Below are 13,959 nucleotides of genomic sequence, written 5' to 3' on the forward strand. Positions count from 1 at the left end.
TCCTGAATGAGGAAGGGGTCCTGAATGAGGAAGGGGTCCTGAATGAGGAAGGGGTCCTGAATGAGGAAGGGGTCCTGAATGAGGAATGGGTCCTGAATGAGGAATGGGTCCTGAATGAGGAAGGAGGTCGATCCGCTTAAAACGCACAGATACAAACAACAATTGTTGATAATTTATCTACATATCTGTATTCAAACGATATTTCATTCGTATGAAGTTTTAAATGCACGAAAGCTGATAAATAAAATAGGTTCCAGTTTTTTCTCTTCTGTCGCACAAATCTTCTTGAATTATGCAAATGAACTGATGACGTCATTGTAACCCTGGGTGATGAGCTAACGTCTCTTCTTTGCCTGAAAAAAGAACATTAGATAAAGTTTTATACGAGAGAGCGGGAAAATAGCTGGAATTAGTCGTCAATAGTTGGAATTTAAAAAGTTTTTAATTAGTTGAAATAGAATTCAATTAGGCCTAACGTAAAACGAGGATGAAATATTTTAAAATGTAGCTCGATTTCCAGGTTGCAATTAGTCGTTATAAAAATGTTTGAATAATTCATAATGAACTGAATGCGGTACTTGAGAGGAGAGTAGTAACACGTGTAGCCGCAGTGTTTATAGGTTATCGGTGAAATTATCGGGAAAATGTGCTACAGTCAGGGTGAGGGGGAGCTGCAGGGAGGGGAGGGGGAGCTGCAGGGAGGGGAGTAAACTACTCGACGAGGAGCTGCAGCCAGTTACCATATCAACCTGTAGCTGCTGCTGCTGCTGCTGCTGCTGCTTGAGACACAGAGTCAGTAACCGTGTCAACAACTCAAGTAAACATTAGTCCTCAATCATAGTGAGTTTAAGAGTAGCTGTAAAGTGAGAGTCATCATCGGGACCCAGACCCATCACTGGTCACCTGACACCTATGTAGGGTCTTACGAATATTTGGCTAAAAGATTGACACCTTGTTTCTCATTTCTGTTATGCTTAAAAGTTGACCCGACCCGGCCGCCTATCTACACTAGTGTACATTAGTTATAACTAAATCATGATCAAGCTAATCGGAACAGACCTGGTAGATATCAACTGATTACTGATAGTTTACTAAATGGCCACCTGGCTAGGGTTAGGAAAAACAAGGTATCACTTTCTTTAATATCACAAATTTATGTGAGATGAGTTTGAAGTGAAAGGTGTATGTAATTAGCCTATTAGGCGTAGCCTATAAAAAATAACTAGGTACAAATTGCTTGATGTAATACATGTAATACACTAATACACGTGTATCTTAAAATTCACTATTGAATGAATGTTTTGAAACCAAGACAACAGAAATTCACTGGTAACCAGAGAAACACTGGATTATTACACTAATACATCATCATCAGCAGCGGCTGCGGCAGCAAACAATTCATTTTACATCAGCCAAGATTAATTTCTATTGTCTCGATCACGGATAGATAACGACAGTGCTGACACCTATCAACCGATACTCACAACTAAAGGCAGTAATTCATTAGTATTTGATGATCTTCGTTTAGTTTTAATTCTACAAAAAATAAACATCAAACAAACATGAAGATTAATGTCTGTCCACAATTGACACTTTCTCTCATACAGTTCTCACGTAGAAAATATTAAACCAATATTTATATACAAGAGTTTTTTCTTTTTGTCATTTCGTTGCAGTTGCCCACGTTAGTGTCAGGGCTGGGTTTCATAGATGTGGAAGAAAAATTGTCCCTGGGAATATTTTGAAATTCGTCAGTTATAACCATGGATTCTCATTGTTACTACGGTGGTTATAACCCAAATTTAGGAGTTATCCCTAGGGATTACTTTGATACTCAGTCTATGAAACCGGGCCCAGCTTTACAAGGACTGCATAAATCGCAGTCAAACTCGCTTAAGCTGTTATTAGGATCAGTCGTCAAATCACTGAAATCATCTCTATATTTTGAGTCACAATTCGTATTGACAATGAATTAATTTTGACAACGTATTGCTTGTCACGCCATCTGGTGGGATAGCTGATGTCACGGGTTTCCTATTCAATCTAGTAATATAAGTGTAATGTATGATCACAACTAAGAGGACTGTGTGTTTCACTGCGCGCACGAGTAGTATCTTTCTACCTACACATCATCGACATTGTGATGTTCTGTTTGTTCTATACTTTCTTTTCGATGATTTCTATGTTGCGGAAATGAAGGCATCAAATCAGGATCACAGGCTGAAAATAAAATCAGAAGGCTCAAATAGCTGGGGGTGTGAATTCAGTATGCTAGGAGAGCTTTGATTTAGGACCTCCAGTTATATGTGGTTGAACAGCAGTATCACCAGATGAAATGATGTCTCCTTTAAATTTGACATGATTATTATTCATCGATGTTAAACAGAGCGGACTGTTATAAAACACTCACGTAAAGGTTGCTCTTTAAAATATGAACTTTCACAGCAATCGGCAGCAGTAGCTCTACAAACATACAACAACATTCCAACAATATCACTTACTGATTATATATAATCAAACATTGAAAATAAACAGTCCAAAGTGTCTCCTTGAACTCGATTTCACAATATCCTAATAGTCATCTTCACGAATGCTTAAGTTAGAACAAAACTGTGAGATATATATCCAAAAACATTTTCAAACTAAAATAATGAAAAACAGAACAACAAACTGGGGGGGGAACTTATGTCAAATGATTATGATTTATTGAAATCATTTAAAATTGTTTTTACCTTTTCTTCGGATCGAACATGAATAGAAAGTTTAATAGTCTGATTCCGGCTTCTGAAATCCACGGAAATTTTAACCGCAAATTATTATAGCTGAAAAAAATACACGCAAATTATCATCAAAACCAGAAACTTTAGAATAAAATTTTATATTTTTCAGGATCGGATTGAAATCATTTTAAGACTTACGGTTGATTTTTCAGCGAAAAATGTTCCAACGCTGGAAGGTTTTGAAATCCCTAAAGAAACAATAATTCCTAAATCAGTGAATCATTTTTAAATATGAAGATGAATTTAATGGTTGAATGATTATAAAACTTACAGGCCAAATACTTTCATTAGGAGTTCCGAACATTTCAACGATTAAATCAATTTGTTGTATTTCTGACCAGCCCGGTAATAATGGTTTATGAGCTAATAATTCAGCAAGGATACAACCAGCAGCCCTGCAATATAAACATCATACTCTCCTACAGTCTTACATCTATCACAAAACTGTATCCTTAAATATTTGTCTGCTTTTGGTTACTTCATGTTTTCAATGAAATATTCAAACTTAGCAGTTAAAAAAAAAACTTTTTCATGATACTGGAGCCAGGGTTAGTTTCACAAATGTTCCTGTATCAATTTGAAATGAATTGATGAATTAAAAAGATTTTAAGAATTGAACCTTTATGTTACACTGGACCCTGAGACTTAAATCTTTATCATTTAATATTGTCATAATTGCTTTGTTTTTCAGGGTGTCAACAGGCCAGGTTGACACGGTGTTGACAGGCAAGGTTGACAAGGTTGACAGGCCAGGTTGACAAGGCCTATTAAAGGTGGCCACTAATTCTCTAAATCTAGTCACATTAATTTTGTAAATGTAACCACACTAGGTAGATACATACCACATATCAATAGCTGTAGTTTGATTAGTGTCTCCTAGTAATAATTCTGGTGATCGATACCACAAAGTAACGACTTTAGGAGTCATAGGTTTACTGGGTACACCGTACGTCCGTGCTAAACCAAAATCAGCTACAAACAAATAATAGATTCCACTATTTCAATAAAACTTTACAATTGTGAGAGATCTAGGACAATGAGCTACAGAAATCTCTACTCGTGTTGGATCTTAGAACGATAACCACACTCAAACGTGGTGAACGGATAATAAAATTAAAACCCACTATCTACAGATTAAAAGAATTTAAAAACAAGAATTTATTTTTTTCACACCTGACGATGATCTCTAGGTTGAGATCGAAACGTCGTGTATTCTATATATTTTAGATTGAATAAATAAATTCTTGTTTTTAAATTCTTTTTATCTGTAGATTGTGGGTTTTTATCTTATTATCTCTACTCGTGTTGGATCCAATCAACATCAGAGATAACTTTATCAGAGACAACCGTTTAACTCAAGAGATGTCAGTGAAATTTAGTCCTCAAAGATCTAGAAGACTAGAAGACTCAAAGACTAGAACAGAGTCTGCGGTAAATGTATAAACGAACCTATTTTCACACATCCCTTGTCGGTCATCAGCAAATTAGATACTTTTAAATCTCTACAAAATATGAAATACATAATCATTAGAAGTCAGACTGAAGACTTACAGAGAATCGGACTAAAGACTTAGAGAGAATCTTCATCAACTGTGAATTTACCTGTGAATTATATACTGGGAATGAATGTATTTCAAACCATTAAAAACTTGAATCATGATACATTTCACCTGAAATTTGAAATCAAATCATTTTTAAGGAAGAATTTGATAAGATTTTGAGATGAATGAATTGATAGTTAACGAACCTCGGCCTCAGAGAATGGATTCTGCATATTATCCAATAGACAACCTAAATCTTGTTCACAGTAGTTCATTACTAGAAATATACTGAAATAAACAATACTACATTTAAACCAGAACCTAGTACACGACCTAGTTCAATAGTACACGACCTAGTTCAATAGTACACAACCTAGTTCAATAGTACACGACCTAGTTCAATAGTACATGACCTAGTTCAATAGTACACAACCTAGTTCAATAGTACACGACCTAGTTCAATAGTACATGACCTAGTTAAAACTACACGACCTTATAATTCTTTAGGAATCAATTCCACAGTAATTGGTTAATTTCTTAGACCTGGTGGAACCAGAACTGTGGAAGTGGATCTTGACAGAAAGATCGATTTATAAACCTGATGAATAATTTACCTGTAGATTGATTTATAAACCTGATGAATAATTTACCTGTTAAGACTTTTCCCCACAACTATTTCTGTTAATTCTACGATATTTTCATGACGTAAATTCATTAAAATATTGATTTCCCTCAAAGCACTAACAGGTGCTCCTAAAATATACAACAAATTGACAAAGTAAATAACAGGTGCCCCTAAAATATACAACAAATTGACAAAGTAAATAACAGGTGCCCCTAGATACAAATCAAATAGAAAATCATTGAAATCTTACCGTCTTTAGCGTTTTCCAATCGAGTTCTTTTCAGGGCAACAATTTCATTAGTTTTAGTGTCTCGAGCCCGGTCTGAAAATACGATACAATTACTTACATTGTAATAATACATCACATTGAGTCAGTTATACTGTAATACATTGTAATACTCACACACTATACCATATGTTCCCTCTCCAATACGGTTCAATTTCTCAAACTCTGTCACACTTCTACATCTTCCCAGCTGGAAAAGGAAAAATACTGCGGAATTTTAATTTCAATTTCATGGTAATTAATTGAATAATCAATATTCTATAGATTAATAATTACCCGATCAAACTCTTTTATTTCTATAGTCTGTTCCGTTTTAAATGAACATAATGAATTCACTGCTTCTTTTGAGACTAATGAATCATTTTGAGACGATGACATCATCTCACATAGCCTACCGGTCTCAGATACCGGTCTCGGATACCTGTCTCAGATGCCACTCTCAGATATGGCTGTCAGGTACCGGTCTCAGATACCGGTCTCGGATACCACTGTCAGATACCTGTCTCAGATACCTGTCTCAGATAGCGGTCTCAGATACCGGTCTCGGATACCTGTCTCAGATGCCTGTCTCAGATACCTGTCTCAGATACTGGTCTCGGATACCACTGTCAGATGCCGGTCTTAGATACCTGTCTCAGATAGCGCTGTCAGATGTCAGTCTCAGATACCAGTGTCTAGGATAGGCTCTTCTCTTTATGGTAGTAAGCTACTGAAAAATAAATGTATCATTATCACATCGACATTTCTGTGCACATTCTTTCTCTTCTAAAACAGACATGCATCATCCAAAAATACTTGTGAACACGAGTGTGTTGGGCGGTTTATACATAGGAATAATTTAAGGATAGGAGAATAAACTTTTAAACCAGGCTGGTTAAATCCACGGTACACGAGGTACGAGATAGCTAGGGGTCCAAAATCAAAGATACGACCCAGTATCCTAGGTACCACCTATAAAAAAGAAAGGCAATACCTTAGATACTGGGTCGAATCTTTGAGGCAGGGGTAGCTATCATGACAAGCCCCTGCCTGCCTGGTGGTGTTTGAATCGAGCCATGGTGCGCCTCTCTCTAAAAATCGACAGTTATACTCAAACTGTACAGTACAAATATCAATAACAAGTCCTTTAAAAAGGGTAGCGATTTTCAACTTTATAACTGTGTCACTGCACAGATTTCATTCTCTTCTCCTTTTTTACATTGTTCTCTTGATTTTTGTTTGGGCCCAAATTAATGGTTTTGATAAATCAAATCATCAAAAATATAGATAATTAAGCCTAAAACTTTATCAGTTGTTAGCCGACTGTTTCCAAATAAGTAATTAGAATGATTTATATCAATTGTTACCAGTTTATTTAGTTGGAAAAAGTTTGAATCGGCTTTAATGCTGTCGATATACCGCCGTCAATATAATTTAATTGAATTGTCAAAACACTGATCTGGACTGCTATAAGGACTACTGATTCGGACTACTGATTCGGACTACTGGCAGGTACCCGGAAGTATTTTAGAGGGAATTCCCCGATTTCAGCGAGATTTTGAAGGAAGATGACGGAATTAACTTTAGAATCAGTTCGTGAATTCCTCGTTTCTAACGACGGGAAAGTGAAAAATAAAGATATGGTGAAACATTTTAAACAGATTCTCAGTGATTCACATAATAAAGGTAGGTTACATTCAAACCACGGCAGTGGACTCAGTCTCGGGAAGTGGTGGGTCCATCTCCCTCCCTCTAGGGCTCTAGGCTCTAGCCAAGCCTACTACAGTGTATTTTAGTAAGTAACCTGTCTGTGGTTTAGTTTCACGATCGGATATTTTCACAAACCACATGTTGGTATAAGCTTGTCCGATTATAGAAAGCTTACCACCAACGATTAGGTAACTAACTATAAGTTACACGCTGACTTACCGGTAGGTAGCCAGTAACCTGTTCAAAATCAGTTGGTACTAAAATTCCATGTTATACTTACAATGGAGTTGAAATGATAGTTTCTTCAACATCTTCGATCATATCAAATAAAGCCGTTCCTTCTTTAGGTTGGATGTGTCTAAAACCGGCTAAAACTCTTAACTCGCGTCCATTATCTGTAAACGGATAAAAATAACCTGTCTGTGGTTTAGTTTCACGATCAGATATTTTCGCTAACCACACGTTGGTATAAGCTTGTCCGATTATAGAAAGCTTACCACCAACGATTAGGTACTAACTAGGCCCCACCCGGGATACACACAGGTCCCATCCAGGTCGTCCCTACTGGGAGCAGGTAGCCATTCATTCATCAGTCATCATAAGAACAGAGAGAGGAGGGTCAAATGACTCCTGCAGTCTGATAGACACTCTGTCAAGTGTGGACCGGTGAATTGACGAGACTTGACACAAGTCGGATGCTCCCTCCGGATGACTGCGTTTTAAGTGTTAACCAACCTAACCATTATTCTTTAATAACACTAGTACCACGCACAGTGGAAGGTGACCTGAACCGGTCCTCACTCCTGTACGGCGCTCAGTCACATCTTAGAGTATTAGCTCTGACTGTGTGAGTGTATTGATGTACCCTGAGTTCCCATACAGATAGACTCAACCTGTCCCTCACAATCATAGCACCTACAGCTACGCTGTCCCTAACATTACCACTGCCGTGCTGTCCCTCACATCACCACTACCGTGACTACAAACTGCATTCAATTAATGAATTTATTCTACATTTTTAAAGCTGAAAACAGACAGAAATTCAAGGAATTTATCAATGAATTAGCGAGCGTAAGAACTGAGGTAAATATTGTATAAACAGTAGTAGGGCCGAACTACAACTTCCATGGATTTCCTGTAAACCGGGCGAATTTTGTTGGTCCCAAATGAGTTTTCTGCGTATTTCACTGATTTGTTTATGTTGTTTGATTAAAGGACGGAGAAAAAATGATAATTTTAAAAACGAAGAAAAAAAAGAAGTTCATGTCATTAGACGATTTACCACCACCACCTCCATCACCTCCTCGCGAAAATAGTCCGGTATCAGATGTTTCATCCAGGGATATTCCTCCAACTCCGACAGAATCAAGTATTACAGTAGAGAGTGGTCCAACCGAATCTGGAGAATCCAGTATCAAAGTAGAGAGTACTCCAACAGATTCCGGAGTAGGACTTGATATTGCTCCAACTAATGAATCTAATATCGACAATGCTTCCAGTGTAAGTGTCTGGAAAACTGGGATCAACTTCACAATGATGTTCCTTGTTTGGAAATATTTGGGAATTTGATAGATTTTCCTCGAATCCAGAAAATATTTGGAAAATTCATATTGCACTTTGCGTAATGCAACTTACGCAGTTTTTCTTGAAAATGTTGGTGTCCCTGCTGTATGATAGTATCTGTTTATTTCCATTTGGAAAATTTGAAGAATTTGCTGTAAATACTTGGGAATTGAGTTAACAATGTATTCGAGTAGTTGATGAATACGTGTATAGATGGCGTGCTAGTGAAAAGTGATGTTTATGTATCGTAGTTACAGACAACCGATGAAGAAAGTCCAAATCGACCGAACGTGAAAGACTTTGCGAAACAACTCGATGATCAAATAGAAACTGATAAATTAGAACAATCGACCGTCGTGTTACGCAAAAAGAAATTCGAGGTAAATGAAAAAAAACTAATTCAAAATTCTCAAATAAAATGTTACCTGAAATCTACAATTATCGATATACCGAGAATTCCCACAGTAATCCGTATAAATCTATAAAAGCGATGACAATATTAATCTCATTTTCTAATTGGTAAAAAGAGTTTAGGATCAGAAAGTTTTTAGAGGTTAAATTCTTAATTGCGTTTATATGAATAAACAGTTGTATTTCCCCTGGGGAGGGGAGGGATAAATGAGGTCTATCTCAATCATTGAAACTTTTATTTTACGATTCATTATAGAATCACGATTCAACGGAAAACAATGAAAACTTATCGGTAAGTGAAACACTGCGCCACCTAGGTTTTGAATATGGAACTAATTACCGCTGATATTTATAATGATGATATTATTTGTTTCTAGTTGGAACCGTTGGATCATAAATTCATGATTGCCGCAGCTTGCGCCGATTATCATCCAATGGCTAAAATGTTACAACAAAATCCTAAACTCGTCTCACAACAGGTAAGAAAGTTTTTAATCAACGCTGTTTTCTCAAAGTGTGGGGGAAAACTTTTTTTGAGAGTTTGAAAATCATATTTCCTGTTTTTTTTCCAAATATTTGGGAATTTGATTTTACACTTGACATATCCAAGTGCTGAAATGTCGATGGCAACATTGATCAGTAATCTCTGTTAAAAATCTCCAGTTCACCAGTAATATGTTGACATTCCTGTAATATGATCAAATCTGGTCATTTACATTTGGCAAAAATAGAATTAGGATTTTTTGTGTAGAATGAATCAAGGGATTATCGATATGATTGCGGTCTAGGAATCTTACGAGACTCTAAATCATCAGCGCACCATTTAATTAAAACCGCTTCATGTCAACAACGGCGTTAAATCAAAAACAATCTGAAAAGGTCATTTTCTGTAAAACAAAAGCGCAATATTAGTGATAATAGGGGTTCGATGATCAGTGAGGTAAACATGAATAGTCAAGGTGTTTGTTAGATAACCTGTACTCCTGGTTCAACTGGTGTGGAATAAATAGCCTGCATTGAATAGATTACACTCTAACCTCATCACTTATACAATACACATCAATGATTCCTGTCTCTCTCTCCAACAACTAATCCTTTTATTACATACCGATGTTTAGCTATCAAAAACCAGTTCTGTGAAATAAATATCGCTGTTACAAGGGGAGGGGGATAGAGGAATGGGTGAGGGGAGAAGGGGGTTTAGAGAGGGGGTAGATGTTTAATAGAATGGAATCATTGATTCACCGGGATAGGATAGAGGGGGAGGGGGTAGATCAATGATTCATACTGTATGTGTGTTTATAGGGGAGAGGGGGAGGAGGGGGAGGGGAGAAGGGGGAGGGGGAGAAGGGGGTTGTACACGTGGTGTATATGTGTGTTTATAGGGGGGAGGAGGGGGGTTGTACACGTGGTGTTTATGTGTGTTTATAGGGGGAGGGGGAGGAGGGGGGTTGAACACGTGGTGTATATGTGTGTTTATAGGGGGAGGAGGGGAGGGGGAGGGGGAGGAGGGGAGGGGGAGAAGGGGGTTGTACACGTGGTGTTTATGTGTGTTTAACAAGCACTTAACTACAATGATTTAATTGAAGTGTTGATTATTCACTGTCTTTACATTAATAACACCTACTGTTTGACGTTAACACTCATCTAATTGACACCTGCTCTTATCATTGTTGTTATTTCATATATCGCTAACGGCAACTAACCCGTCTGCTGCCTGCATCTGTATCATCGTCATACCGACGCTCACTTGCCAGGGTCTGACTCAGTTTATAGATTCAATCAGACACTGATTTGTTTTTACTCGCATTCAGTTTGTAATAAACTGATCAATGTTCATTTATAAAACTAATAAATCGATCAATCAGATCCTCGCTTTCCTCGTCAATTTCCTCATCGGTTTCCTCAGTTAGTTGTTCGTGTAATGTTTTCATGTTGAAAATTTATCTGGTAATTTTATTTTGACAGAAATCAATGTTATTTGTGTTTGATAAATCAGTATATATTAGATATTTCATCCATCACAGAGATCCTCACTCGCCAGAGCTAGATTCCACTTATGTCAAGTTTTCTTTCTTTTTGTATTTTATGATTGCTGCTGCTACTGCTGCTGCTGCTGCTGCTGCTGCTGCTGCTATTGTTGGTTTTAAAGGACTTGACTTCTGTAAGTACCATATTCTTTAACAATATGTTGGCCATTTCTAGATCGAGTGGTCAGATTGACCACTAGTGACCGTTCAGTGAGTTGAATGGTCAGATTGACTACTAGTGACCGTTCAGTGAGTTGAATGGTCAGATTGACCACTAGTGACCATTCGATGAACTATTTAGTAATTCGATCACATTCTCTGATTTAATCAATGTTGTGTTTTGTCTCATGAGATGATGTTTACTTGATAGAGTTTAATTAACCATCGTCAAATACACACAAACTGTGGGTTTTTACTTCTTGTCATAATGTGCTCTCTAGAATATATTATTAGTCTCTCCACTGGTCTCACAGACTGACCACCGATCTCTCAGACTGACCATTGGTCTCACAGATTGACCATTGGTCTCCCGGACTGACCACCGGTTTTTTAGACTGACTACCAGTGTAACAGGCTGGCCACTGGTCTCACAAACTGACCATTGGTCTCACAGACTGACCACTGGTCTCACAGATTGATCACTGATCTCACAAACTGACCATTGGTCTCAACAGACTGACCACTGGTCTCACAGATTGATCGCTGATCTCACAAACTGACCATCAGTCTCACAGACTGACCACCAGTCTCACAGACTGACCCCTGGTTTTTCCACAAACTGACCACTAGTCTCCTAGAGTCGCCACTAGTCTCCTGGACTGACCACCAATCTCACAGACTGACCCCTGGTTTTTCCACAAACTGACCACTAGTCTCCTAGACTCGCCACTAGTCTCCTGGACTGACCACCAATCTCACAGACTGACCACCAGTCTCCTAGACTGGCCACTATTCTTCTGGACTGACCACCAATCTCACAGACTGACCACCGGTCTCTGATAAGTTCATAATAAATAGTTATTATTTGTTTTATTGATTGATTATATGATACCAGGCTGTAAGTATAGATTATTGTTCTATTAAACCGCAGTATTAGAAATCGCTTAAATCTTAACCATTGATTTCTTACACAATTCTTTTCCTCATTGTTTGAAAATCCTTCCCTAATCAGATATTTCATGTTTTGTAATGAATTTTTCAAATCCTAATAATAGATTTCATTAGTAGAATTAATAATGTTAATTTTTCTTAATACTTGATTTAATTATTATTTCTTGCTTGCCTCACTCCGTGTAAAATTAGTTTAAATTTGTCAAATCACACGTGTATGTTGTACTAGTAATAATCTGTATCAGTGTAAGGGGCTGGGGATAAAGGGGGGGAGGGAGAGTTATTTCTAAACCATGTATCTTGGTTAATGGTTGAATTTGACTTTGTGCATTTTTGCTAAGTTGTTTCATCTCCAAAATAAACTGCAAATTAAATTAAGCTAATTAGAATAAACTTAATGAAACTTAGTGAATGTCTGGGGTCCAAATAGTCAAACATGTTTCTCTAATGCAAAATTGTTTTTATATTTTTTTTCTAAATTTGGTTGTATTACTGGTTGTATTACTGGTTGTATTACTGGTTGTATTACTGGTTGCATTAATAGTATGTAAGTAAAGTTTAACAATAGAAATTAAAAGTGATTTGTAACAATTATATTTAATGATGCTTTAAACACTTCATGTTTCAATAAAGAATTTGGTCACGTTTCAGAAAGTTGATATAATTTATAAATGGTTGATATTTCAGACACCGTTACATTGGGCGTGCAAACACGGAAATCTAGACGTCGTTAAAATGTTAGCCGGAAAATACAAAGCTAATGTGAACGTTAAATCGGTACGTATTGTAACCTGTAGGGGGCGCTGTACGTAATCAATCTGTTATTAGATGTTTTACAATTGTTATAAATTCATCAGTTCACAGTAGCAGCAGCAGCCGGGTCGTGGAGAGAGCTCTCTTTCTGTTGATGAAACTTTTGTTCGAATTCGTCACAATACACTTTAGAATTGAATGCATTAATGATGGTTGATGTTGATGTAGGGAATATTTGATTAAATCATGGTTCGATCAATCAGTAATAGAATCGTAATGAGATTATAGCGAGAACAACCACTCATTCCTCACCTCGCGTCCTCGCATTCCTCGCAGGCAATCATCGATATTGCGTTGAATTGAGAGAAACTTTGAAATCGACGACTCTTCGACCTGCGACGGAGACCGACCACAGGTTTATAATCAGTGTTACTCCTCAATCATAATTACCCACGAAAAACACCATATTTCATTCTGTTCAAAAACGTAGATTACATTTTTAGAAATTCATTATCAATTTAACGATGTGTGGAATTTGATTGCGGTTTGGTGTCTCGTCGAGCTCCGCGGCACGGGCGCAGCGCGGGCGCGGCACGGGCGCGGGTGATATCTATATATTCATCGTCGTGTTGAGTCTCATTAGCGTAGAATAATGTCACATACGACGAGTTTCTGAACGTCTCCAACGCGAAATTATTCTTACAATTTTCTTATCAAACGCTGCTAAGTTTATACAATAGCTGACAAATAAAGTGTGGTGAGGTTGACAGCATTGATACGAATCAAATGCACTAATGAAAAAGCAAGCTTCATATAACTGGCTTTTGTGCGCGAATGAATGCACACTTAATACCGTTAGTGGTTTGTGTCAAGGTAGAATTCTACACTTTCATTTTGTACCCAGCGAGGGGTTCTCCTCAGCTGTCATAGAAAACAACCATTCAATGGATCACAACTCTGACAAACTTAGATTGCCAACATGATAGGGTAATGAGCTAACATATAACAGCACGATACAGGGGGGAGGGAGGGGAGGAACTAGGGGGGACCGGCGCGTTCCAGCGCGTTACAACGTAATAAAGTCTATCTAATAAAAACAATCACAACAGGGTCTCCTCAAACATTACGATCCTCCTCTCTCATCCCGGAATCCTTCTTTTCATCCATTGTT

The 13,959-nt window shown here is 37.5% G+C and overlaps 2 protein-coding genes across 4 annotated transcripts; one reads left to right on the plus strand and one right to left on the minus strand.

Annotated features, from left to right (window-relative positions):
• Positions 1-213: 213 nt before the first annotated feature.
• On the minus strand, positions 214-6,682 carry LOC141901729 (cyclin-dependent kinase 10-like). Of its 2 annotated transcripts, none has more exons than XM_074789162.1 (16): positions 6,579-6,682; positions 5,509-5,941; positions 5,350-5,422; positions 5,197-5,268; positions 4,972-5,074; positions 4,528-4,609; positions 4,383-4,450; positions 4,230-4,282; positions 3,623-3,752; positions 3,052-3,175; positions 2,919-2,968; positions 2,733-2,822; positions 2,411-2,463; positions 2,127-2,220; positions 1,485-1,536; positions 214-353 (listed from the first exon to the last, which is right to left on the minus strand). In XM_074789162.1, the coding sequence occupies exons 2-16, from the start codon at positions 5,611-5,613 to the stop codon at positions 336-338; spliced, it is 1,167 nt and encodes a 388-aa protein (XP_074645263.1). In that variant the 5' UTR covers positions 5,614-5,941; positions 6,579-6,682; the 3' UTR covers positions 214-335. The 2 variants fall into 2 exon arrangements, with proteins under 2 accessions (XP_074645263.1, XP_074645264.1); XM_074789163.1 differs by having other exon boundaries at positions 5,509-5,938; positions 6,579-6,656.
• Positions 6,683-6,757: 75 nt separating this feature from the next.
• LOC141901730 (ankyrin repeat domain-containing protein SOWAHC-like) lies at positions 6,758-13,790 on the plus strand. 2 transcript variants are annotated; one of them, XM_074789164.1, is made up of 8 exons: positions 6,758-6,897; positions 7,946-8,004; positions 8,137-8,421; positions 8,736-8,864; positions 9,152-9,187; positions 9,273-9,374; positions 11,048-11,059; positions 12,723-13,790. In XM_074789164.1, exons 1-8 carry the CDS (start codon positions 6,780-6,782, stop codon positions 12,846-12,848), a joined length of 867 nt encoding a protein of 288 aa, XP_074645265.1. In that variant the 5' UTR covers positions 6,758-6,779; the 3' UTR covers positions 12,849-13,790. The 2 variants fall into 2 exon arrangements, with proteins under 2 accessions (XP_074645265.1, XP_074645266.1); XM_074789165.1 differs by lacking the exons at positions 11,048-11,059; positions 12,723-13,790 and adding an exon at positions 11,993-12,061.
• Positions 13,791-13,959: the final 169 nt, after the last annotated feature.

Source organism: Tubulanus polymorphus, chromosome 3 (assembly GCF_964204645.1).
Source record: "Tubulanus polymorphus chromosome 3, tnTubPoly1.2, whole genome shotgun sequence".
Taxonomy (NCBI): Eukaryota; Metazoa; Nemertea; class Palaeonemertea; order Tubulaniformes; family Tubulanidae; genus Tubulanus; species Tubulanus polymorphus.

Bases quoted from the DNA above. Each gene is read 5' to 3' on its own strand.
- LOC141901729 (XM_074789162.1), bottom strand. From the start codon at position 5,613: ATGATGTCATCGTCTCAAAATGATTCATTAGTCTCAAAAGAAGCAGTG. The intron at 4,610-4,971 runs GTAAATTATTCA...TGTTTATTTCAG, and splicing joins GTGGGGAAAAGTCTTAACAG to TATATTTCTAGTAATGAACT. The intron at 4,451-4,527 runs GTTCGTTAACTA...TTCAAATTTCAG, and splicing joins ATCCATTCTCTGAGGCCGAG to GTGAAATGTATCATGATTCA.
- LOC141901730 (XM_074789164.1), top strand. From the start codon at position 6,780: ATGACGGAATTAACTTTAGAATCAGTTCGTGAATTCCTCGTTTCTAAC. The intron at 6,898-7,945 runs GTAGGTTACATT...ACATTTTTAAAG, and splicing joins CAGTGATTCACATAATAAAG to CTGAAAACAGACAGAAATTC. The intron at 9,188-9,272 runs GTAAGTGAAACA...ATTTGTTTCTAG, and splicing joins AAAACAATGAAAACTTATCG to TTGGAACCGTTGGATCATAA.